At 39.7% G+C, this 25,793-nt stretch overlaps 1 protein-coding gene across 5 annotated transcripts in view; it reads right to left on the bottom strand.

The window, feature by feature from the left end:
- Window positions 1-5,747: 5,747 nt before the first annotated feature.
- LOC126841958 (brain tumor protein) overlaps window positions 5,748-25,793 on the bottom strand; it is a 34,580-nt gene continuing 14,534 nt past the window's right edge. For 3 of the 5 annotated variants that reach the window (XM_050578781.1, XM_050578782.1, XM_050578780.1), the window contains exons 2-3: window positions 21,481-21,530; window positions 5,748-8,481 (exon numbers count right to left, since the gene is read on the bottom strand). In XM_050578781.1, coding sequence (XP_050434738.1) covers window positions 5,858-8,458 — 2,601 coding nt within the window. In that variant the 5' untranslated portion in view covers window positions 8,459-8,481; window positions 21,481-21,530 and the 3' untranslated portion in view covers window positions 5,748-5,857. Of the gene's footprint in view, window positions 8,482-13,597; window positions 13,881-21,480; window positions 21,531-21,867; window positions 22,338-25,793 lie in introns of those variants that run through there. The other 2 variants (XM_050578779.1, XM_050578783.1) reach the window with 2 other exon arrangements.

Below are 25,793 nucleotides of genomic sequence, written 5' to 3'. Positions count from 1 at the left end.
CAACGTGTATTACCTACGTTTAGATATATTACATACAAATTATTAGTATATTTTACAAATAATAATGTAATACTGTAAACAGCAAACAACAAAAACAACATCATTTTTTAATTTAATTAATAGTTATTATTGATCATATACACCTCTAAATATTTTATTTTGTTAAATATAAAAGTTAAAAGTATTTTTTTTTAACGTCTTGTAAAACATAATCAATATGTATATATTATTTTTATAAATTTTTATTAGTACGCTAAAATAAAAATAATATCAATAAAATCATTCCTACGAAACTACATAATTTATAAACGCGTTTTTATAATAATAATTGTTGGAATATTAATATTGTTAATAAACATAAAAATAGGGGTCGAACAGATAGATAGTTCGTGTTCATTAATAATAGCATATCTTTAATAATTAAGTGTAGGTAAAAAATTGTATAAAAATATGTACATAAAGTATATCATTTTAGACACTACGCTAAACCAAAAGTAATAATATATCATTATGTGTGAAGGTTTACTAATTTTTATAGTCTAAGAGACGTTTTTTTCATTTTTTTAATAAATATAGTATAATTGTAACAAGTGGTACTTTAATAATGTGTATTTTAATTATTGAACTCAACATTTATGTAAAAAATAAAATACTGTGAGTGAACAACGGAACATACATTCAACTTCCCTACATAATATATATAATACACACGTATATAACCTATTTTAAATAGAAATTGACAAATGTTTCTTACTCGACCATTTTTGTAAAAATATTTAAAACGCGGACGTTTGGTTGTTATATTATATTATTATTGTATATACTTAGGTAAACATTAGTAATACCTACATAAACATAACGTTGTATAATATTAATAATAATCATAGAAATAATTTAATAAAATATAATAGTAATCATAATAATGGATAGTTAACGAAAATGGAAAAAAATAATTGTACGTTGGGAATTGACACAAAATAATGTATACACATACATAGTATCTACGACAATACAAATAAGATAAGTATCAAAAAGTGTGTAAAGTAAAACAGGATAACCTGTGAACACACATTAGGCGAAACGTAACTCTTAAGTATTTTTTTTTTTTCAATGAAATCACCGACCAAAAAATAACTAGGAATTTCATTTTACCGAATAATGTACTCAGACAGATGTGTATCCTCAGTTTTCAGGTAATCTCTTTGGTGTTAGTCATCGCATTTGTATAAGTACCCATGTTCTAATTCGCCAATAGTTAAAAACACAACAAGTATCCAACAATATATTATGGGGGTCGGGGGGCGCTACTCTACTCCTTGAGGGACCCTGTGGTATAGGTACACTTCCAAACGAGTTAACCGGGAAGTACAAGTCAAAGGAAAACGGGGAAGATCTATTATTTAATATCCGTCTATATACATAGATAAACAATGTCATAATTATTATTATAGTCATAGAAAATAATTTGGAGGAAAAAAACAACTTGGTGCACACTTCTTATTATTATTATATTATATTATAATTTTTTTTTTTTGCCACAAATTTATACCGTTTGATTATCATTAGCTTGTTTTTGTTTTGACCACGAATAAAATTTGTTTTTGTTTGCCCATTACAATTTAAGCGATAAAGAAAAATAGTGTTTCTCCGTTTGCGATATTAAGGGTCTGGTACAAACTTTATATAATACATTAATTTATTAATATATATTTTATGTAAAATCAATTGTGTAAACTTAGATGCCCTGATAACGAACGATTGTATTGTCTCTATGATAAATTCCTAAAGAACTCTTTGTCCGCGATTTCCACGTAGTAATACATTTCGCTTTGATCTCAAACCTCGTTTCTGGATATCATTCAATCCCTTCCCAGCCTTTGGGGTAGTTGCCAATAGTTCCAAAAATGCCGGCAAAACTACTATCCTATACAATATAATGTGGCCGGCCGGGTGGACGGGTCAAAACCTAGTAGATGCGACAGTCACACACGACGGAAAAAGGGAACTGCTATTGTGTGTATAATTGACATTGGTAATACAAGTTGATTCGGCGATAGTATTATTTCTCACGTAGGTACCATTACTAGAAAAAATAGTATAAAAAAATAATCCGTTTCCGCGTGCACTTTGTCACCACGGCGACGGCGGCGGTCATTTAGTCGAAGTAATATAATATCTACAATATCAAAAAGGGGTTTGGTTGAGTGTACAACGATTTACATTATACGGGGAGTTTAATAACGTTGTTATTCCAAATAAAGCGACGCTATGAAAATAAGGAAATGTCGAGAACAACAACTGCCGACCGATATATTGTTGACAAAAGCTAAAATCGATTTTTCACCATAACAACAAACGTCAACGGGTGTAGGCTACACCCAAAAATGTTGAATGTATCACGAACAGTAGTATTAACACAATATCATTACTATTGGGTATTATATAATATAGCGATAGAAAAATATAAATAATAAGTATTTAGTATAAAATATTTGACGACACCCGCGCAAAGAAGATATGAAATGCACAAATACACGGTCGAAAAGGCCACCCTGATTTTTTTGCTGTTTAATTTAAAAAAAAAAAACGAAAAACAATAATATTATCATGTCGTTTGTAACGAAACGGAAACGTCAACAGCAGTAACCAACCGGGAATAATAGAATAATAGTCTCTCGAAAATAAAAGGCATCGATTACCGCTGATTACAATATACTTTTTCTTTAATATTAAAAATTATATATAATTGTTACGTTGGCACGGTTGTTATTGTTAATACTCAATATTCGATGCATTTGGTTGACAATTACCGAGTAATAATTGTCTTTAATGTGAAACATTAGTTTAACTATAGAGTGTCTGGTGCCTTCAGAAAGCTTTAAAAAGAAAAACTAAAGTAAAAAAAAAAAAAATTATAGTAACCTTATACTGCTATACAAGACTATAACTACTTGAGTAAATGCATAACGCGAGAGTCCCGTTTCTGGTATTGACATAATGTGTTTTTTTTTTTTTTTTTGTAACCAATGTCGATACTGAAATTCTGGCCGTACGCATATACATATATAGGAAACGTGAAACCAGTGTGTTACGTGTACTAATATGGTCGGAATACCAACACTAACCTTACTAAGTTACTATTAGTAATAATGATAATAATAATAAATAAATGAATAAGTATGGATACGACTATTATACATACAACATACAATAGGTAAACGCGAGTTTCTAACTATGGAATAAAATATGTATAAAAAAATAAATCAATATTATAAAAAAAAAACCGAAATATATATACTTACTCAATGATAATAATTAATAATAATAATAGTATAATAAAATTAGGCAGACCATGTCTACTATAGTAAAATTATTAATAAAAAATAAAAAATTAATGTTTTAAAAACACTCGAGACCACTGACTAGAATATGTTTTTCTTTTTGTCTTTTTAATCCTAAGAACATGCAAGTAACTAAAAAAATAAGTAATGGAACACACACGGGAAGTAATAAAAATGTTAGTAGGACACTTGGAGAGCTTACATACAAATGTTACTGATAATTTTTTGGAAAGACATCATAAAATTAGTAAAATAAAATAAAAAAGTGAGGTATTATGTTTTCGAAATTAATTATCATGTATTATAAAAATTATATTAAAAAAAAATGTATAACAAGTTTTAATTATCTTTAAACAAAAAAAAATAAATAATAATAAGAAATAAATAAAACAAAAATGCGCATTGCCATACAAAAAAAGTTATAGGAGAGACAATAATAATGATTCGCTGATAAAACATAATATTTTGAAATATAGGCTCGTTGGTCCTTTGTGGTGGAAATAGATGACGAGGACAAATACATTAAGTGTCTTAGTAATTTTGTTAAAAAACATAATAATATTAATATTAAGAATATAACACGATTAACTCTTTATTTAGCAACTAAACGAGTAACTTAAAAAAAAAAGTAATGGGAGGCAAAGCGCAAGTTTACAAAGCAATTTGCTAACTAAATGCCTCATATTTTTAATTAATATCATAATCGTCAATAATAAATAATAATAAAATCGAAAATATCAATTAAAAATGCAAAAATAATAATAATAATAATCATAATAATAATAATAATAATAATAAAAAAATAATAATAATAAAACGCGTAAAACACAAACACAAACACTACATTAAAACTACATCATATTAATATAATTTCGAGGTGCATTAAAAAAAAAAATAATAATAATAAGGAAACGAAAAAATTAAATACTGTGAAGACGCTATTTATCCTTAACTATAAGAATACGAAAGTACAAAAAAAAAACGATTAAGAATAAAGTCTAAGAATGGAATACCGCACATTTTTTTTAATATAAAAAGGAGAAAATTAACTAAAATTAAACTCAACAATAATAATATCCAATAACTACTTAGACAAAGAAAAACAAAAACTAGTGAGCAATCCCACTATAACAATTATTACTCCCAAATAAAAAAAATATTATTAAACTTTTGTTGTTTTAGTACTTTTTGTTTGTACATTTTTTATAATTAAGATTTCAACACTTGATTATTAATATAAAATAACAACGCAAAACATGAGAGTTACACACTTACACAAAAATTGATTTAGTAATTAATATAATTCTAGTATAAGTAATTATATAGTAATAAATGTATAATTAGGACAAAAAAAAAAAATTGTAAACCTGTACACGTACTAGAATATTTGTATTTCTTTTTGTTTGAGTTTCAGTATAGAAATGAATGAAAAATTAAAAGGAAAACAACTTACAACATAATTTTTAGGTAGGTAGTTTCGTTTTTTTTCTTTTAAATTATACAGGTTAAAAAAATAATGGTGCGAGCATCCGTACGATAATTAGTGGCGAAAAAAAATAGGAGACTCGGAATCCGAAATTTGACTAGCAAAGTCCTATAGAAAGGAACGCTTCAACAAATCAGAGCAGATACTATGATGTAATAACAAAAAAATTAAAATAAAAACAATTAAACAAAATTATAATTAATTTAGTTTAAAAGGTATAATATTGGTAAGAAAACTATTCTGGGATTTCAGTACATTTTTAATGAATACAAAAATAATAACAAAAAATAAGTAAGTTTCGCGCACTTAAAAGGACAAAGACACTCGCTAGCCTAACTATTTCTCTTCAACTACTTTTTTAAAGTTATGTTTAATAATAATTAATTCACATAATAATAATACAAAATAACAGTCCTTAAGTTACAAATTACAAGTCTCAGAATTTCAATCTAACCTGGTTACAATAAAATATGTATTTAAAAAAAACATCCAAAGAATAAAAACCCCGCGAAGTTAAAATATTAAAAACGATATAAGTTAGTGGTAAATAAAAAATAATAATACAAAAAAAACATGTTTGATGGTTTGGTATTTTTTTAAAAAATTTTTTTGTATTTTTTTTTTTTTTTGGTAATATTGTATGATGGTTTTTTTTAAGTACTCGAATATGTAACAGGTTTACACTGTGAATTTGCTAAAATGAAACAATAATAATAATTTACTCAATTAATAAAAACATAATTACGCAACTGTACTCCTGATGAGCTTAAAACGCTCAGGACATAATGATATAATAATAATAATAATAATAATAAACGCAGTGATCTGCGGCCTTTTTTCTTTCTTTCCTTACATTTTTGCATAACAAAATACTTTGTGATGAGCAGTGGCGATACCTACGCAATAAGAGAGCAATCAACTTGTTTTGTAAAAAAAAAAAAATTAACAGATTTCTTTTCCCTTTCTTTTTTTTTTTTTTTGATGGCGACTTGTTTTTTTGTTTGTTTTTAGGAATGCTTAATAATGAGATCTACATTAACATCGGAGGTATCTGAATGTAACGGTAGATGTACAGCCGATAGTCCTTGCTGGCCAGTACGACAGATCCGTCGTCCATGAGGGCCACGTCGAAGCACTGGGCGTGTTTGACTTTGGACTCGAGTGCGGACACTAGTTGGCCGTCTTGCGTGAAAATGGTCAGATTGAAATTGTTGTGGTTGTCGGCAATGAGGATCTCGCCGGACGCATTGATGCCGACGCCGATCGGGTAGTTGGTGATGCCCTGGTTGCCTATTTGCCGCAAGTACTGGCCCTCGTAGTTGAACACTTTGACGCAGTGCGCCCGGTTGTCCGATATGAATATCTCTTGTTTGTCGTTGACCACAACGCCGTTGGGGAACTCCAAGTGCTTGGAACACCCGAACTTGACCAGCACGTTGCCGGCCTGGTCGAATATGATGACGCGCATCACTTTGCACTCGACCACCACGATGCGGCCCTTGTTGTCGACGGTGATACCGCGCGGGTGTTGCAGTATGTTGGCCCCGAACTTGCGCACGAACTGCCCGTACTGGTTGTAGATCTGTATTTGGTGTGTGGGCGAACGTTCGGTGACGATGATGTCGCCCGACGGTTTCACGACGGCCACGCGGTTCGGATACAGCAGCTGTCCGTCTCGTTTGCCGCACTCGCCGAACTGGAACTTGAACCGTCCCTCCTTGTCGAATATCTGAATACGGTGGTTGTTGGTGTCGGCCACGATTATGTCGTTTTGTGCGTTCACGGCCACGCCGCTGGGCTCGGTGAACTGGCCCTCCATTGCGCCGAACTCGCCAAACTTGCAATGGTAGATCATCTTGTGGCGTTTGATTTGCGACTTGGGCGGGAATATCGAAGCGGTGAACAGTTTGCTGGACAGGTCCAGAATACTGTCGTTGTTGTCGATGGTCAACGGGAAGTCGGCGCTGCCGTTGCTGCTGCCGTTCTGGAATATATCACCGCTGCCGCCGTTGGACCATTTCTCGTACGGGTTGATGCTGTTGATGCTGTTCATGCCGCCGTTACCGCCACCGCCGCCGGTTCCGTTCATGCCGTTGAGTCCGTTGCCGATGGAGTTCAGGTTGAGTTCGCCGATCGAACTGGTCGAGAACGGCCCTAAGCTGTTGACACTGTTGAAACGTTTCGACAGTATGTTGGTTTCGTACTGGTTAGACAGCGGGCTGGTCGACGTCAGTCCGTTTGAGTATGGACGCTCGATGACGCCGTTGGTACCGTTGTGCATTATGTCGGACGAGCCGTTCATACAGCCGCCGCCGTTAGTGATCGTCGAATTTCCGTTCATCAGCGACCCGTTGGTGGGCCGAGCGATGGGCGGCTGTTTGCCGGGCCCGATGACGCCCAACTCGGTACTGGATCGGACGTACCCGAATGTGTTTCTGACGCCCACCTGAATGGCCTGGTAGTTGGACACGAATTCCAGGTCGCATATGTTTTGCACGCTGTTGTCCGGTTCGTAGCTCATCAACGACTGCAATTTCGAGTCGAGCAGCTTCTTGAACAGTAAGCATTCGACTACGTTAGCATTTTTGGTGAGCCTGTCAACAAACTCGCCGGTCTGATAGATCTTGTCGACCACTTCCAGGCCCTTTTGCGAGGCCTCGGTCAACGTCAGTTGTTTCGCGCTGTAAACGCTCTCCACCTCTTTGAGTAGCTCTTGCTTGCGTTCTTCCAACATGGACCGGTAGAACGCAAACGTCTCGGTGATCTCGTTCTGTGCCTTGTGGTACTGCACCTGCAGTTTGTTTGACGTGTGCTCGATGTTCTTGACCATGTTGCGTATGTCGGTGGCCTTGGCTTTGCTCTCTTGCACCGTGCCGTTGAGCACCTCCAACAGTTTGACGCCGATGTCGCTGAGATGCTCGACGTCGTGCATGCTGAACTGGTGATCGCTGAGAGTGCACTCCTTGCAAACGGGCACGTTGCACGTGCGGCAGAAGTACTTGAGCGGTTCGTTCTTGTGCCGGGAACAGAAAACTACGCGGTCGCCGACCGTGGTCGGTATGAACGCGCTTTTGTTGTCGTCGCCGTTGTCGAAAGTCAGACCGTGCAGGCGGTGGTCCTCGAAACAGTTCATGAACTGGTGCGCCATCATGCAATTAGCGCACAGTGTCTGCTGGCAGTCGTAGCAGTAAGCTACCACGTTGGTGTTGAGATTCTTGCAGCCCTTGCACACACCCGCAAACTTGTCCGGGTTGACCTCGATGGAGCCGCTGGAGACCGTGAAGTCCGGCAGCAGTCCGGATATACCGCGGTTGGTGAGAATGCACTCTTGATGGCAATTGGGGCACGTGATCTTTTCCGGTTGGTCCTGGTTGCTCTCTAAGCAAGCGTGACAGAACGTGTGTAGACAAGGCAGTACTCTCGGGTTGGAGAATATCTCATGGCACAACTGGCACTTGCGGGCGCCGCCGCCGGTGTTGCTCGTGCTGGTTCCACTGCCGCCGGTCGATACGCCAGAACCGCTGCTGTCTGAGTCGGTTGGCGAATGGCTGGACGACAAAGACCTATTGTAGTCCGGCCCGAACGTGTTGAATCCGGATAGAGAATCGAGAGATGGCGTCGGAGAAGCCATCGTTCAATCCAACGGGGTTAAATCTGCAAAAAAACAAACCTCATGATAAATAACTCGGTCCCCAACGACAATATGATCAACGAAAATACATAAAATAGAAAACAAAAAGGGGCGAGATCAACGTATTTAGACGGAAGCGGCTAAACAAAAACACCACCCGATTTAATACTAAATTAGCAATAGTCTAACATGTTGTTTCGACGGGTTCCAAGAGAACCAAAGAGCAAAGTCGTTTTTGCAAATGGTGTAACCGCAACTTTAACGAGCCCCGCTATTCGTCGTTATTATTTGCGTCACGTTTATTAACAGCAAGCACAGAGGGCGGCGGACGGGGACGAAAACAACAACGAGGGAGCGCACAACCCCGGCGATAGGTGGATTTATTGCGGCCGTCAAATCATACGCGAACCGACCGACCGCGGTAAACAACACTACGCCGTTTGTTACACGAGATTACCATGGTAACCGCCGACGACGCAGCATCATCAGCAACGGCGGCAGCAGTACTGCCGCTTCCGCCGTCGACCTCACGCTTCCCCATCACCTGCGCGCACCCACTCGCGGTCGGCCGCTTCCCCTTTGCACACGCGGCGCACGCGCTTCCCGTCGCCCGTGTGTGCGTTGACACTGTCGTTGTTCGTGACTAAAGCCCAACAACAACGACAGCGGTTGAAGGGGTCAACGAACCGCAAAACCGTTTTTGTCCGTTACAAAACTTGCGCGACATCTCGATACAACAACAACAACAACAACAACAACAACAATGCCAACATCATTACTCTCGTTTCGCGTCGCTTTGTTTATCGTCATTGACAAACAGAGTTTTTTTTTTATTATATTTCCTGCGGAAAAAGGTTGGCGCCACCCCCTCGACATCACACACACACACGCCGGAAGACACTTGGAAGACTGAACCGGCCACTACGCATATGGCTCGGCCTAGGCGTGTGTGTTTGGTTTTGCCGTTATTTTTCGATATGGACAATGGAAGCGGTGCGAACACGTTTTTTATTTTGCTACTCAGGAGGGGCCGCCGCCAGAGAACGGGCTCTGCTGTCGTCTACCTGAGTGGAAATAATATAATGATGACGGAATAAAAACGCTTTTGTTAATACGTCGATTAACGTTGTACGAGGATTAACATAATTTTTCGGACACACACATGACTGACATGGGGTTTACTTTATATTATTATAATAATAATAATATACACACACAAGACATATACTGGTTGACGGTGGCACCGGGCGCGACTATGAGAACTAAACAATTTGTAGGGTAATGAGACCGCCGAGTAGTATTTTTTTTTTTTCGCGGAGTGCTTGTACCTTGTGAGAAATATCGCGTCAACGGGGGGGCCCATCCTTTGCAATGTTCCCTTCGTTTTCTTTCTTGTGACGGCCATTTCTTTTTACTACCCTCCACCCAAACACGCACAATATAATATAAATATCCTTTCGCGTTTATTAAGTAAAAATGTTTTAAAAGGATCCGCCGGCATTGAGCGGGTTTTTTTTTCTTTGTCGCTCCGGCGTTTTTCATTTTTTTTTTTTTTTATTGTCATTTCTCCTTCGGGTGCGCGCGGTGTACGACGCTATAATCTCGGTTTTTCGAAATACCAAAAATCTTCTCACAACGCACGCACGGTGGGCATATATATATAGTGTTTGAAAATAAATAACGTTTAACCGCTGTGGATTTTCGACAGAGGGAGAGCGAGCGCAAGGAAACGATTTCGCTCGGGTCGGGGAAATGCATTATGAACAGGGATGGGCGATCGGTGAAGCGGGGAAGGCGGGGGCGACGATAAAGGGGAATATTGTGTTAAGCGCGTGTGTGTGTGTGTGTATACAAACACGGAGGGGGTCGATCGCCGGCGTTTCCACGGCAACTAGTTGCTCCTGTGTTGTTGGTGTATGTAACGGCATACACCACCAAGGCGACAGTGAGCCCCGCCGGCCGGTGAAAAACAAAAGCTACCCTTCAACGATACGGGGCGTTACGTTAGTGAAAACGCCACACGGTCGAGACATATTTCCTTAGACGGCAAGACATAACCACCGGCGCACGTTGACCCGGGTGGTCTTTTTTTTTTCCCCCCGTCTCTCTCGACCACTGCTGCTATATAATAACTGGTCTCGGCGATTTAAGACTGTTCGTTTTTCGCGTTTATTTTCAGACGACAGACGACGACGACGACGACCTTGGCGCAGACCGAACGCGTCTAGACATTCCTCATGCCGTCCACCCGCCCCCGCCACAAAGGACAGAGGCGGTCGGTCACACGACACATCCCCGGGCTCGTTATTATTATTATTATTATTTCGCCATAACATTTTCCCCCCCCCCCAAGTCGTTTTATTGGTCTTTCTCTTTTTTTTTTTTTATTGTTGTCTGACCGACCGTTTCCGAGAAACCACACACACACACAAGACGAAGTCGACCGACTATCGTCGTCGTCGTTGCCGTTTTACAATATTAATATTGAACACGTCTCTTGACGGATATTATTATTATTATTGTTGTTGAAACAACGGCGCAGTAGTAATAGTAGTAGCCGCCGCCGCCACCACCGTTGCACCCTATACGGACGGAGAGGGGGTTGAAGAGCGGCCGAAACACAGGGTACATACACAAGCGGCAGCAGCAGCAGCAACAGGGAGAAACGTATATGGCGGCGGCGGCGGTATATTGATTCGCACGGTATAAAAAGGGGGATGTAGATGGAGAGGAGAAGGACCTTGAGCCCGGGCGCCCGCCGAGAGGACAATAACTGCGAGGGTCGACGACCGCCGCCACAACTTTCAAACGCCAAAATAATGAAAAAAACGTTTCCACTTTCCCCTAAACGTGAAAAAAAACAACCCCCCCCCCCCGTAACCGTTCGGGGCGGTAAGAGGCGCGGCGGCGGCGGTGGATCGATACGTTTATCCGAATTTGATGTTGTAATAAAATAATAAAATGTAAAAATTATTTTTCCACGAGGTCCGAAGTGGTGGTGTTTTTCCGCGTTGGTATTGAATCGCGTTTAGGGCACGAGAGAACCGGACAAAGGGCGGTAATGGAGAATTTCGGATTATGCTCTATAACTTTATACAAGGTATAATCTACCTATACTCATTGTCAGCGGTTATCCGCAAGCATAAAGCTATTTTCGATAATAAAACAATATATTACAACTCGGGAAGTGACCCAATTGACATACATACACACACACACACACACACACACTAAAACGACGAACAATCGAGCGCGGCAGTTTTTTTTTTAATTATTATTATTATTTAATGACCCCAATAGTGTTTATTTGTTCTCCGTTAAACACACACACACACACATTACCGGCAGACAACGCCGTGCGTACGTGACGCCAAACGTAAAAACAAAATCACACCGTACCGATTACAAAAGTCCCTATTGGGTTATTATATTTAATCTATTGTTATACATATATACTGTTTTTGTTTACACGGTGTTGTGATCTTAATTTACTTTATTTCTCTTATTAAAAAAACCTTGATCGACTACGGCAAGGAGCTCCTGCTGCTGGTACGACGACTCGTTTTGTGGTCAGCCGACACCGACGACAGTGTTGCCAACAGCTAGTAGAGCGCGACCTCCGCCGCCGCCGCCCGACCGGTGGCGGACCTTAACCTTGGCGCCCCGTCGTGTTGCGGTAGGTCGAAAACGAAGCGGCGCGCGCGCTCATCGGCCAGTCGTCAATTTCACCCAAACCCCCCCCCCCAACTGCCTTGATCTAAATTTAAAAAAACTCAAAAAACGACAGCTACAATTAGTATTTATCAAGTCGATTTGCTAAAACACATTTAGAATATTGAATCACACACACACACAACTCACAAGAGTGTGTCACAAACGGAAGTCGTTAACACACACACACACACACATACAAGAGACGGCTGACTGCGACCACCGTGTGGGGCAGATGACGTCACCCCGTCGTATAATATATCACCGCAACAAATAATAATAATAATAATATTATAGAAACGACGCACGTCTCATACCGAATAGAGGAAATAATAATATATTATCGTTAATAATTATAATAGGCACGGCCGCGCGGCAAATAAATACAATAATCTCGGCGTCGCACACTCGTTAATTATTATTATTGTCAAAACTATTATCGGCGATACTCAAAAACGATTACCAATATTATATTATATTGAATTTGTTATTGTTGTGTTAGCGAGTACTTCTCCACACAAACACATTAGGAATAGCGTTGTTTTAACATATTATTTTTTCTATCAGGTATAAAACGTATGCGACACTATAGGCGGTTCGCGTGACCCGAGGCTTTGAGCTACGACGTACTTGAAAAGTCCTCCAGCCAGCCGGCATATATATATATATATATATATATATATAACTTCTCGGTTGCAAAAGTCTACGGTTCGAAGAAATTAAAAATGTATACTCGGCGCCAAAAAAAAAAAAATTAACGTTACAAAACCGCGAAACAACAATCGTAATCGCACACTCCTTTTGTCGAGCGCCCCAACAACACCTGGCGGCGAGTCACCTGCTCTTTTGTAAGTGTACCCACAACCTCTTATTGTGTGTGTGTACGGTTGTAGTGAAAGGCACAGCGGCAAAGTCGGTATCGGCAAAAAAAACATATTATACACAGGGCGTCGCCGGTGTGCTTTGCAGTTAGAGAGGACGAAAATAAAAGTTTAAATTCAGGTCGGTTACGCCCGGACTGGTGTCGAAACCGGTGGCTGTGGTCCAACAGGGTCTAACACGCCACGGTAAGCGCACCCCTGCCGGGAAACTTATAGTCTTGTCATGAATGTCTATGAAAAAGGGCGACATTTATACAAAAACCAATTTTTTTAATCACTAGAAACGCAATCTTTCGGTCCTTTTCACCGTATTCGACGTTAAACGTACATCAAATTGTGGAAAAATACATTTTTTACTGTTCTAAAACATTTAACTTTTATACATGAAAATATGTTTAAAACCCGACATACCCTCCAAAAAGGTTATCTCTTTTTGCTCTAAATCCATCACGGGCGAGAAAATCGAGGCACATCAAGCGCGTCCCGTTATTGTTATAACGCTGCTTACAAAGTGTACAAAAAAAAAAAAAAAAATACTGATACTCACAAAAATATCACTATTCGATCGATGCTTTTTTCTAATTATCGTGATGGTGCGCACTACGTGTAGATGATACACATGATAACGTGTGTGTGTTTTTCTCATAACACACATCAAACGGTAATGGCGAATGCCAAATTGTTCTCGACTACAAATTCAACGGCGAGTGCCGATAATAATCAAGCGCGGGTTAGATAGGAACCACTGACGGGAGAGGAGGGGAAAACGGTAAACGACGACGACACCGATGACGAGATTCGGGTTGCTCATACGGTTTTATAAAATTTCACTCATCGTTTTTTTTTTTTTTTATAAGCGCTGAATTATATTGCACAACGTTTGCGGATGACCTAATGTATAATTATTTACAATCGCACTGACGACCGTGCCGTATCCTTTTCGAGTAAAAAATAAAAAACCTACTTATATATATAGTGTGTGTGTGTGTGTGTGTACTTGTGTTGGACGCAAACGCATAACAACACAACCCATAATACAAAAGTGATTATTATTTTTCTTAATTATCTCCCGGTCGTGTGTAACTGGGTCATTAGGTCGACGGCGGTGTAATAATATTTTTTTTTTTTTTTGCACACACAAACAACGACGACGTCCTATAGAGAGAATACGGTATTGAATTCGCACACACACACACACACACACAACCTATGACGAGACGTCTCTCCGAGAAAAAACGTGTGCGTGTCAAGGTCTTTTGGAAACGTTACCGATGGTGAAAACGAACAAACGCATAATAATACCTTACTCCACACACACACACACACCACCAAGTGCACCAAGAGCACGGTGTGCTGCAGTCATAAAAGGTGGTGTGAAATTCGTCGAAAAGGTCCGTTGGCGCCGCCGTGCTGCGCTCCACAGGAAGTCGTTTTTCGACGAGGACACGTTTGGCGAATAATCCGAGGCCGGAATCGCCAAACGATATTATGATGTGCTCCAATGAACCGATCGAATGGAAAACGACGACGAGAACCAACAGCAGCAGCAGCATTCGGTCAGTCCCAAGACTTTTCGTACCAGGCGATAGTAGACGGTGGCCGAGGAGGGTTGTTGCTCAACACGGCAATTGCCAAAGTCGGCCAACGGGGCTGGCACACACACACACAATGTAACCTTCGAGCGTGCAAACACAACGTGCGCGCGCCCGCAGTGGAGGAGAGATAATACATGACCCAATGGCACGAATTATTGTGCGGTGGTGGTAGTACTTATGGGGCGCCTCGTCTACTACTTTCTACTCGGCCAAAGCGCCATAATACATGCATAATAGTAATATTGTTATTATTATATTAAACAGTACCGCTGTAATATTAAAATCATAGCTGCAGTCGGCCCCCGACGTGTCGTCGGTCGCGGCACACGACCGGGTGACGTGTAACGGGCGTGCCCACGACGACGACGCTGTTACAACGCGTGTGTTTGTTATTAAAATAGAAACAAAAATAGTCTTCAAAGCGCTCACACGGCATATGGAGATAGTGACTCGAAGCTAAAACCGGAAAAAACAAATCTGTGGATTTCGGTGATAAAAAAAAAAACAAAAAAATCAAATAACAACAAAGAGGCGAACGGGTGGCGGGTACGCGATAAACCGTGAAGGTCATAGGAGGCGGTGGCGGCGGCCGATCGACCGGGCCCGGCAACTGGTGGGAAATCGCTTATTAGTCACGCGAAGCGCAAGGTCCTCGGCCGGAAAACTGCTTGGGCGTGTAGACTTTTCCTTTCCGCCAAGACCATCAAACGACGACGACAACAATAAACCAACCTTCACGCCCCCCGCGTATCGTCGCGGCGTTATTAAACGAAAATAGAAAACCCACTTTTTGTTTTTGGAACACAAGTCATGTCGTATTGGCCCAGGGCAGAGCGTCGAGCAGCGAAGAAAATACAAAAGTTAATAACGACAGACATTCGAATCAAACGATATCTTAAGGGGACGAGGGGGAGGGGAGGCCGACAGTATTTTCGTTTGATCCGTTCGCCTACGATGGGGGGGTAAACGAGAAGAGAAAAAAAAAACTGCTCAGACTACAATAATAATATATTCAACGCGTTACAACAAGGTGTGTGTGTGTGTGTCTATGATAGATAGTAACAATAAATTATTGGCATCCATACCTACATAACCGCTGTCATCATCATCAACTCGGTTGACGTATACGAAACGTATATTAATTAAGGACGACGACGTGTTCTCCACGTGGACACGCGCCTCGTCAAGAGTGGTGTTATGAACACGAACGGGGAACTTAAAACACGGTATAATTTCAATACGACAGCCGAGAGATCACCGCTGGATTACTATATTAGTCGGTGGTACACATTAATGTAATACATACACTTTGTCGCACACACAATCGATGAAACGGGGTCGCCGCTTTGCTTAGGTAAAAAACGAATGACGTAAGTAGTGTACAGACGATGGCCACCGCCGTCCTCGTTTTGGGTATTATGAATTGGCAAATATAATATGTAGTATACTAATAATAGTAACCGCAATGTCTCCACCCGTTCCCCTATTGTGTGAATAGAATTCCTTCCGGTACACGACAAGGTCGGAGACGAGCCCCGAACAAACGGGCCAAGCGTCATCATATCATCACACGATATACATTTTTCTATCCACTCTCACGGATACTGAGAAACATTGCAAAAATTGTAGACATTGCGGCGTACTGGATAAATACAATCATAATAATTTTACTTAATTCATAGTAATAGTGACGCAACTAACTGTTGCACGCTAACGCGATCCCCTCGCAACTTTTCGCCAAACACACACAGTAGTAATAAATATTATATATGTTATTATGATTATGATACATTCATTTTTATGTCAAGAAAGAAGTCGTGGGTGCGGCAACGTTAAAGTAGCATTTAGCAATAACACAATACTACTGCTACCTACCAGAGCAGTATTGTCGAATGTACCCGGAGAAAAAAGACAAAATAGAAGCGGCTAAAATTAAAATATATAATAATACTGCGTACTAGACCACACTGGTTATTGTGATTTCTAGAATTAAAATATTATACTGGTTGCGACGACGACGGCAACGGTTAACGCCCGGATAAAAATAAAAGTGGTCCCTCCGACATGTGGCAGTGACGACGGCGGCAAACCGCTCATATGTTGTGTTGTTATAACACACGTATTTTAATATATTTAAAGCGTATTACCTCATCATTTGCGAATAGCTAAGGCGGAACAGCGAAGAAGAAGGTGGGAACTGGGAAACAGGGGCGAAATTCATAATCGAGACTCAAAGGTAGATATGTAGGTATATATAAACAACAAATGGCGCCAATGCGGTGGAAACCGAGAGAAGATGGACCAGTAGTAACCCCTTCTCCAAAAACAATAACTACGGGACGGCCAAGTAAAAAACAGCTTATGGTCGAGGAAGACACGACACTACTACGCACTCCTACTGGGAATTAATTCATTTACAAAACCATTGACATCTCCGTGTTGTGTACACAGCATGTCCCAAGAGTACCGTGGCACTATGCACCAAGTGTAAAAAAAAAAAAAAAATGTAATCCAACTAACAATGAAAATGATTTATTGGCTACGTTTCTGTGTAATAAATTCCCAAAATGATCAAACTACCGGTAAATTAAAAACTAACACTTTAAATGTTAAGTACTTCGAGTGTCGCGGTACGTTGGCAGATACTGTGTGTACAATAAATTATGTGTCATTAATATTAAACCATTATTATAGACGAGTGTGTGTACTCGAGCCAGCCCCGTCGTCTCGTCCAAAATGTTGGCAGCTATTTTTCAAATTACACACACACACACACACCGGTGGTCATCTCGGTATTTTTGGCGCGCGAATTAACGTTTTCTCACCCCATTGAACCCTTTGGGATTCGTTCACCCTACACACATGCCCCGACAGTTGCGTGCTACCACGATTAATGAAATACTTATTATAACCATTACTGGTGGTTGCCGCCGCCGGTCGTGGGAGTAACGACAATAATAATAATAATCATTACGATAAAACGGCGTGAGTCATACGCGTAAAAGGATCAGTCCCGTAACGAACAAAGGAAAATAATAATAATAATAATGTACAAAATAATATAATACTAATAAAAATACACGGTTAGTTACCGCGTCGTCAGCGTCGATACCGGCGGCTCGTGTAAGCAACGCTAACTACTACTAAATGTCGGTGCTAGAGTTAACCACTATTTTCTACACGTTTACAATCGTGTAGCAACCGATAGGAAACAATGGAAGCGTTGAAAACGTTTAAAAAAAAAATTAAAACAGACGCGTCGAATAAAAAAAAAAATCATTATACATCTCGTGTTACTCGGCCGTCGGTTTGGGAACCACTGACGACGGTGTACGACGATCAGGATGCGGCGCGTTTTGGGAACTACTCGTTGCAGACGTACCTCTACTACATATTATACACATGTACATATATATATATATATAATGCAACATACAATACAATAATATCGTACACATTGTAATATTATTATAATCACAAGGGCCAAGGCACGACATCATGCACGCACCGCACGTCCGAGGATCAATACTAATTTAAAAAAAAAAAAAAAAAAACTAGACGAGACGTTTTCTAACATGTGCTCTACACCACCACGGCGAAGGATCGCGCGCTCGGTTTGTCTTCTGTTTTTTTTTTTATTTTTGTACACGACATAATAATATTATAATGGACATTCAACACGTGTTATTAGCAATAATAATCACGATGGTTATTATCTCATTATTAATATTTCGATTTCATCGACAAAGCGCCGTTGTCGAGCCGCAGCTGATGTAATTGAGAATTGGTCCCCACCGGTATTGACATAAAACATATTAAAAACAAATAACAGCCGACGGTCATCGGCGGTTTGTCCTTCTAAGGATGTTTTCCTTTCGGTTGGTTAATTCATCGACAAACGATTACTACAGTCACGGATTCGTGCCCCACCCCCCCCCCCCCCCCACCATCTCCCCAGGACTGCTTCCACAAACCGTGTGCGAGCGCTTTACTAAAAACGTTTTGCCGACGGATACCACGAACCTAACTTTTTAATACCCGGTTTTTGTATTTAGGCCCCTAAATTTTCGATAATAAAAACAATCGATGGCACTGCGAAGGAGGCCAATCGAATTCATTTATATTTTTAAAGATATAAAGTATTTGATAACATAATAAATTAGGTATATGCAATAACCTAGTATCAACATAAGCCACGATTTCGAATTGAGCGCAACACCGGAGAGACACCACGTGTGTCGTGTGAGATTCTAAAAATACGAAGAAAAAAAAAATTACTAATAAAAACGGTCTTGGTACCACCCGGTAGCTGCCGTTCGCCGTCGCTTGGGTTTGGCACCAGCTGGTTTTTTTTTTTGGCCTAAACAAGAGAAGAACTCGTCGTGTTTGGATTAACTCACCGCCGCCGTCATCGCACGACCTAATGTTATTATCGCGGCAATGAGCCTACCTACCTCCCCTTCACTGTCCTTTTTTATTTTTTAATACTCTTGCGCATACACAACGGTGGCCCCGGCACGCAAGTCGTTCTCTATTTATTACATACATTATAGCCATATATTTATATGGCTGTAATATAATACACGCATGGAAAAAGGAACACTTCGAGTAGGCTGCTATTAAACCGTTTCCAGTGTTAAGGTAACGCAGTGTTAAGAAGGTATTGCTTTACCGCTTCTCCCCGCTTATGATGCACGTACAACGAGAACCATACACACGACACGGTCGGATCTCCGGCGTTTTATTATTGCGATCGAAGAGATGCGGACAGATAAAAAGAGCGACTCGAATGAGAAAAGGAGACGGAGAGAGAGAGATTACATAAACAAAAAAATTGAGGCGGCGCGGCGGACGTTACTCAACTGTACACGTTAAGGCTGTGGCGGCGGGAGAAAGTCTAGTCGTCCTTGAAAAAGAAACACACGAAAACACCGTGATGTTATATTATTATGACCCTAACCTCCAGGCCGGCGGCGGCACCACCGCGGTCGACGACGAAGACTCGTTACAAGTCCGCCCCCTCTTTTTGGATTATGACATCTTTTTTTTTTTTTTTTTTGAAAAATAGGTACCTATTGCTATGACGGTTTTCTCACGATTAATGAGTGTGTGTGTGTGTGTGTGTGGGAGTCGGCAACTAAACGATTTCCAACGACAACGCCGCGCATTGGATAGAACAACACGGGGTGGTCGACCTGTTGGAAGGACAAAGGTAATATCTTCGGCAGAGATGGACCGTGACGTCGTCGGCGGCTGAGCCTCTCCGGTCGACCGTAACAACAACAATAATAATTGGTGTAGGACGAAAGGACGGGCGGCGGCGGCGGCGGCGGCGGAGGACGAACGGAGGGCATCCGTCCGAAACAAAGAACGTGCCCCTACCCAGACGATGGCGGCGGCGACGACAAACAAAGACACGACCGGGTCGGATGTGCTACACACATTGGTCGGTAAGACGACGACGACGACGATCTCGGTCGTACGACAACAAAACGGATTGGTCGGTGGTCGAATGCGATCCGCAGACGAAATGATCTCATGGGAGGTTGTCGACCGGTCACACATACATCGCCATACGAGAGAACGCGGCGGTTAGGCGACTGTAGCGCGCACCACCACCACGTGCCTTCGCATAGCGCCCGCACACACGTTTTACCACCCCACCCTCCTCTGCTGCCATTATCATCGACGTTAATAAAAAATATTCTCATTATCACGAGTAACATAATAATGCGCTGATAATGGGGAAAAATACGGATTTGTTCTAGGCGTTGACACATTTTTTTTTTTGCGCTTATGACGAGTTCTCGAAAATCCGAGCGAGCGAATAATAATTATATCGCGCGTGTTGCATCATCGATTCGCATGTACGGGCCGGGCGGCGAGAGGGACACAATAATAATGATGATAACAATTACTGTTGGGGAAAAAAAAAATGTTTTTTTTTTTTATTTTAAACAACCGACCGGTTCGGCAGAAAAAACGATTAATGCGAATAAACGGCTACTCGAATTTTGTGGAAAAGCGTTTATCGAAATTCAGCAGATTCGTCGTCGTTTTTTGCTTAATTTTTTTCTCTGTGCGTGTGTCGACTGACGAATAATATGGTGCGATTACGCTACAAACGCGCGTGTGTGTGTGGTTTATCGACTCGACGTTACACCACGATAACAATACATACATACATATATTATATATATATATATAATTTATAACAATTTCTAATTGCCACAGAGCACAAAAACAACGTCGGTTCGTGATTACCGAAACGAACCGAGGGCGACAACTGCGCAAATACCGTCGTCTTCTACGGGTCTAGGGTAGTCCGAAAGGTGGACGACGGCGGTACAGGTAAAAACGGATCGCACAAAGGTACCTCTACTACCAGCTGATTCCTTTTTAACTAACAAAACGAGTAACGACGGACCCCGACGCGTTAACCTCCCTCCAGTAAATAGTAATAATAAAAAAAGAAAAAACCAACAATGCACCACCACCACCACCGCCGTGTGATGGAATGCGAGAACACGAGGCGGCCGCCGACGATAGGTAGGTGGTCAAAATAAATAAAAACACGTTTTGTATAAAAATACAATTTGTTCAAATCACGACAAAAACCCAACTCGAAAACAGCAAAAAAAAAAAAAGACTTAAAAGGGTTGGTTCGCGCAAGTTATAAGTTTTGGTTAATATTATAATATTTTACCCGCCGATATCCGTTTACGGAACCCTCGCCGACCGACCAAATAAAGCGACAGTACAATATTATACTAATTATTATTTGATACGGATGGCGGGGTAAAGATAAAAATAACAATTTCTCGTTTGTGCTTACCTTTGACACTGTTCAACAAATTATAACAAATCGGTCTTCTCAATTCCATTCTGTAACAGAGAAAAAAACAATTTTTCCACATTAGTCGATGCTATATTTACATTGTCGCGGGCAATAACAATATTTCATTTTATTATACACACGGCACACGGTGAACGGGCGGGCGGGTGTAAAAAGGCGACGACCACACGACACGAGGAAATTCCGCGCCTGGTGCGATAAAAACGTGGGAATTAACAATATTACAGTCGACCGAGATAAATAGGAGTGAACAATATAAAAAAAAAATAATAAAGTCAAACAACTATTCCGATAAAAGCCTATTTGGCGACTGCGACGACGGACACTGCTGCTGAAGTGACCGTTTTTTTTTTTTATTAAACTTACCACCAAAGTCGTCCTGGTGTGGTATAGTAGTTAAGCGTGTGTACCAGTGTTCGTGATGCGTAATAGTAATGACATCAACAACGACACGTAGAATAACCGTGTTTCGAAGGCGATATTTTAAAACGTAAAGAAAAATGTAATATTAAATAATAATAACACTTATAAAATAAAATTAAAAAAAAAAAAAAAAACAAACAAACGAGCGAGCGAGCGAGGAAAAATATAACAAAACTTCTTATTAATTTTTTTTTTTCTTATAATATTTATTTTAAACGCACACGCGTGCCGGAGTGTGGACGACGATAAATAAAACGATGCGACTTCTTCTCTTATATATCTCAACTCCCTAGCGCCGACGGGGGTATAATTTTTCTACGGTCAGATTACTATTTTTTTTATTTGATAAAATGAAAAACTTAACAGAGCGGACAACACGTTTAAAAATTATAATATGAAAAAAAAAAAAAAAAAACATAAATATTAATTTCTTCTCGATTAGATATATTTTTTTTTTTTATCGTTATATATATCTATATATTTTTTTTTTTTTTTTTTTTGAACCGGCTCACGTTGAGGAGAACGTCTGCACGAATATAATATGTGACGGTGGGAACCGGCCGATCTACTGAACTGCGTGATCGTCTGCCGGCGGTGGCGACGACGGAGAATCGGTAGCCCAGGTGATGGGACCCGACCGTGCGCCGGCCCGGCCGACCTAAGCGCTCTCTGCCGGTACACGTTCCCGTAAGCGTTTGCTGTATGCATGCAATGTGTGTGTGTTTTTTTTCTTGAAATATTATTTTCATTAGGTAGTTCACTCTCTCTCTGTGGCGTTTTTCACCCCTTCCCCGTCTGTCACCCGGCGACGACCGCATCTGACCGTAACCCCGTATAAACGCATTGATTCACCACCATGTAAAAGACGGGTCCCTTTAACGTGCACGTCTCAACAACGGAGGTTCTAGAGACATTCTAAACGGAAATATTCGGAAGTATATTTTTTTACATATTTCCTCACCGTGCACCACCACCTATATACTGCAAGTTGAAACCCCCTCCACCCCGCCCACCGAACGAAGAGGTGTCGAATTTTGAAAATATTACACTACCGTGTACGTAAGGCGGTTGTTATAGGCCTCTTCCGTTTTTTTATTTGTTTTATTTCGCATACTGTGCAATTTTCTATATCAATTGTAATATTTTGTATAGATTTTGCTTACATTGTTGATGTCAACTGCATTCGCAGTGGGTAACTTGGAAAGTTACTGTGACACTCGTAATTTGTGCACTAATAAAAATCCAACCGGACAGTTAAATATTGGTTATTAACGTATATAAAAATTAAAAAGTATCAAATAGTAATGTTACGAGTTACTAGAAAAAAAAAACATAAGTTTAAAACTTTCTAACTAGTTAGCGCTCGGCCTTATTAACGGTAAATGATCGTTTGTAATTAAAAACACCACACTTCCATTTGAAATCGAAAACTGACATTACGGTTTCGACCCTCGCGAGAGATTTAAATTAGGTATAGATGTGGGTCAACTGCGGCGGTATCAAATTGTCGTTGGTCGAGCATTAAAATTACACATAAATAATTATATCAATTCGAGTGTTATAAAGTTATGCGAGATTAACGTCAGATGAAAAATGTAAACATTTTCTAAATATTTTGACAATAATTTATGATATTTAGCAATCGATCAATTGAAACGTTTGTGTTAATTGTTTTCCAATCAAAAAAATAATGTATACATACGTTGATAATGATAAAACTAACAGAAATTACTACATAATGTATTTTACAATGTGTTATTTTATTATAATAAAATAATATACGTTATTACTATGTAGGCAATAGATAGTTTTTTTTTTGTAACTGGTATGATTAGATTTCATTTTGGATAATTAGTTCACCGTAAAATGCTCTAATGTTTTAAGTACCTTTGTGATCTGTAATAAATCTAATAACGCGACGTTTGTTAAAACACAGTTAACAGACACGATATGGGGGGGGGGTTAAATAATGGTTGATGAATAATGGCGTAGTAAAACTACCAGAGCGATTTGAGGAGTTTGGGGGGGGGGGTCGGGGGTGGACCGTTTAATTATTATAACCGAACAGTTAGTCTCCGCCTGCCTCTACTTCCGCATAAGAATAACTCAACGACGGTGAGTCATTTTCATGTTAAATAATAATAATAACATTAAAAATGAGTTGGTGAATCACTCTGTATTATTATTATTATTACCGCTATACTGCAGAAAGCATTAACCACGTGCGAACGAGTTTTGGAATTCAACGCACAACAGTAATAATTTGAATTTCATTGAAAAATAAATTTGTATATTTATGAAAATCCACGCGATAACGGTTGCATTGCAAAATCAACAAAAAAAAAAAAAAACCAAGCCGGTAATCGTAGTAATTATTTGTGTACCCACTGTCGCTAGTAAACAAATATTATTTTAATTTTCACGAATGCCGTTTTGTGTACATAATATTATAGTTATTTTGTAATTCGCGCGAAACGTAATCGGTCAACACGAGGGGAGGGAAGGGAAGGGAAGGGGAGAGAATATTAAAAATGAAATTGACACAAACGTTTTCCAATATGAACATATTATGTCGATATTCGTACAAGTATTGCAATAGTAGTGTGTGTTTAAAATGTTGTAATAACCAACTAATTAATTGAACATTTTAGGTTTTCTTTCCGAAATTTCGACAGCTGCTGCCGCGGTGTAGGATATAACAATATTGGGATTATCAATAAAACACAGTAACGTGTAAAACTATTGTATTCAATTATTATATTGCGTTTTCCTCGACACGATCCGCCGGCAGCGACGGCCGTGTTGTGCATGTATAACAATAATAATATGTAACTCGAGTGCTTACAATCACAATATTAATTGCATTATGAAACCGTTGTTGTTGTTTCACCGTGTATTATATATATATATATATATATATTTATTATATATATATATTAGCAGTTATCGTTACGACTGTACGTCGCCGCAATACTAATTATTGCACGGTCGGTTTTTGTTGGAAAATTCAAGTTGGTCTTATTAGTAGTTTTTATTATTATCGTTGTTGGCGACAGCGACCGCTCTCCTCGGTCCTCGGAAATGTTCAGCGAGTCAACGAATAGCCGTTAGATGTGTATACATCATATTTGAAAATCACCAGAAGTCGGAACAAAGTGTTTTATTATGAAGTGATAACAATTGAAAATCAAAGCTCGAATAATGATAGTTTGCCGCTCGATTTTCAAGTCTATGTTTTTGAAATTGATTACCGAAGCTCAATAAATACCACCTCCGGCATGTACACGCCGGTGTATATAATATACTGTGTACGCACTCGTGTTTGCTATGCAGTATGTACTGTTTAGAATTTATGGATTTCTGTACATATTATAATAATAATAATAATAAGCACAACAACAATGATAAAACCCGCGCTTGATATTCCCTTATCGCGCCAAACCTACGATTACACTCTGTACGTGTGACACCATTAGCCTCTTTAATAATAATAATTTTTTTTTTTTTTTTTTAATATATTATTATTATCTCTCTTACGCAGAACGAGCAATAAACTCTCTTCCGAGCACATACTATAATATGTATATTTATAAATAAATGTACACGGTTATATATTTATCTGCCGTCGTACAATGATTTTTAATCGCTTTGCCGATAATGAACTTTTATGAAAAAAAAAAAAAAAAATTATAAAATAAAACGCTGATGTGACGAGTCTTGCTGACGTGACAAACAATAATCGTTCTTCGATCGCATCAACGGCCCAATGAGTTGGGGGTCTTGGGCGGCTAGGGGATGATTTATCAACGAGACACGAATAATATAATTATTGGTGTACAGTATGCGTCACGTGCACATACACACGGACC

The sequence above is a fragment of the Adelges cooleyi genome, unplaced genomic scaffold (assembly GCF_023614345.1).
Source record: "Adelges cooleyi isolate 19-005CV unplaced genomic scaffold, UGA_ACOO_1.1 ACOO_flye_CR_arks_rails_tigmint_CR_PRNA_41, whole genome shotgun sequence".
Taxonomy (NCBI): Eukaryota; Metazoa; Arthropoda; class Insecta; order Hemiptera; family Adelgidae; genus Adelges; species Adelges cooleyi.
The sequence above is the reverse complement of the archived record's forward strand: the minus strand, read 5'-3'. Positions and strand labels throughout refer to the sequence as shown.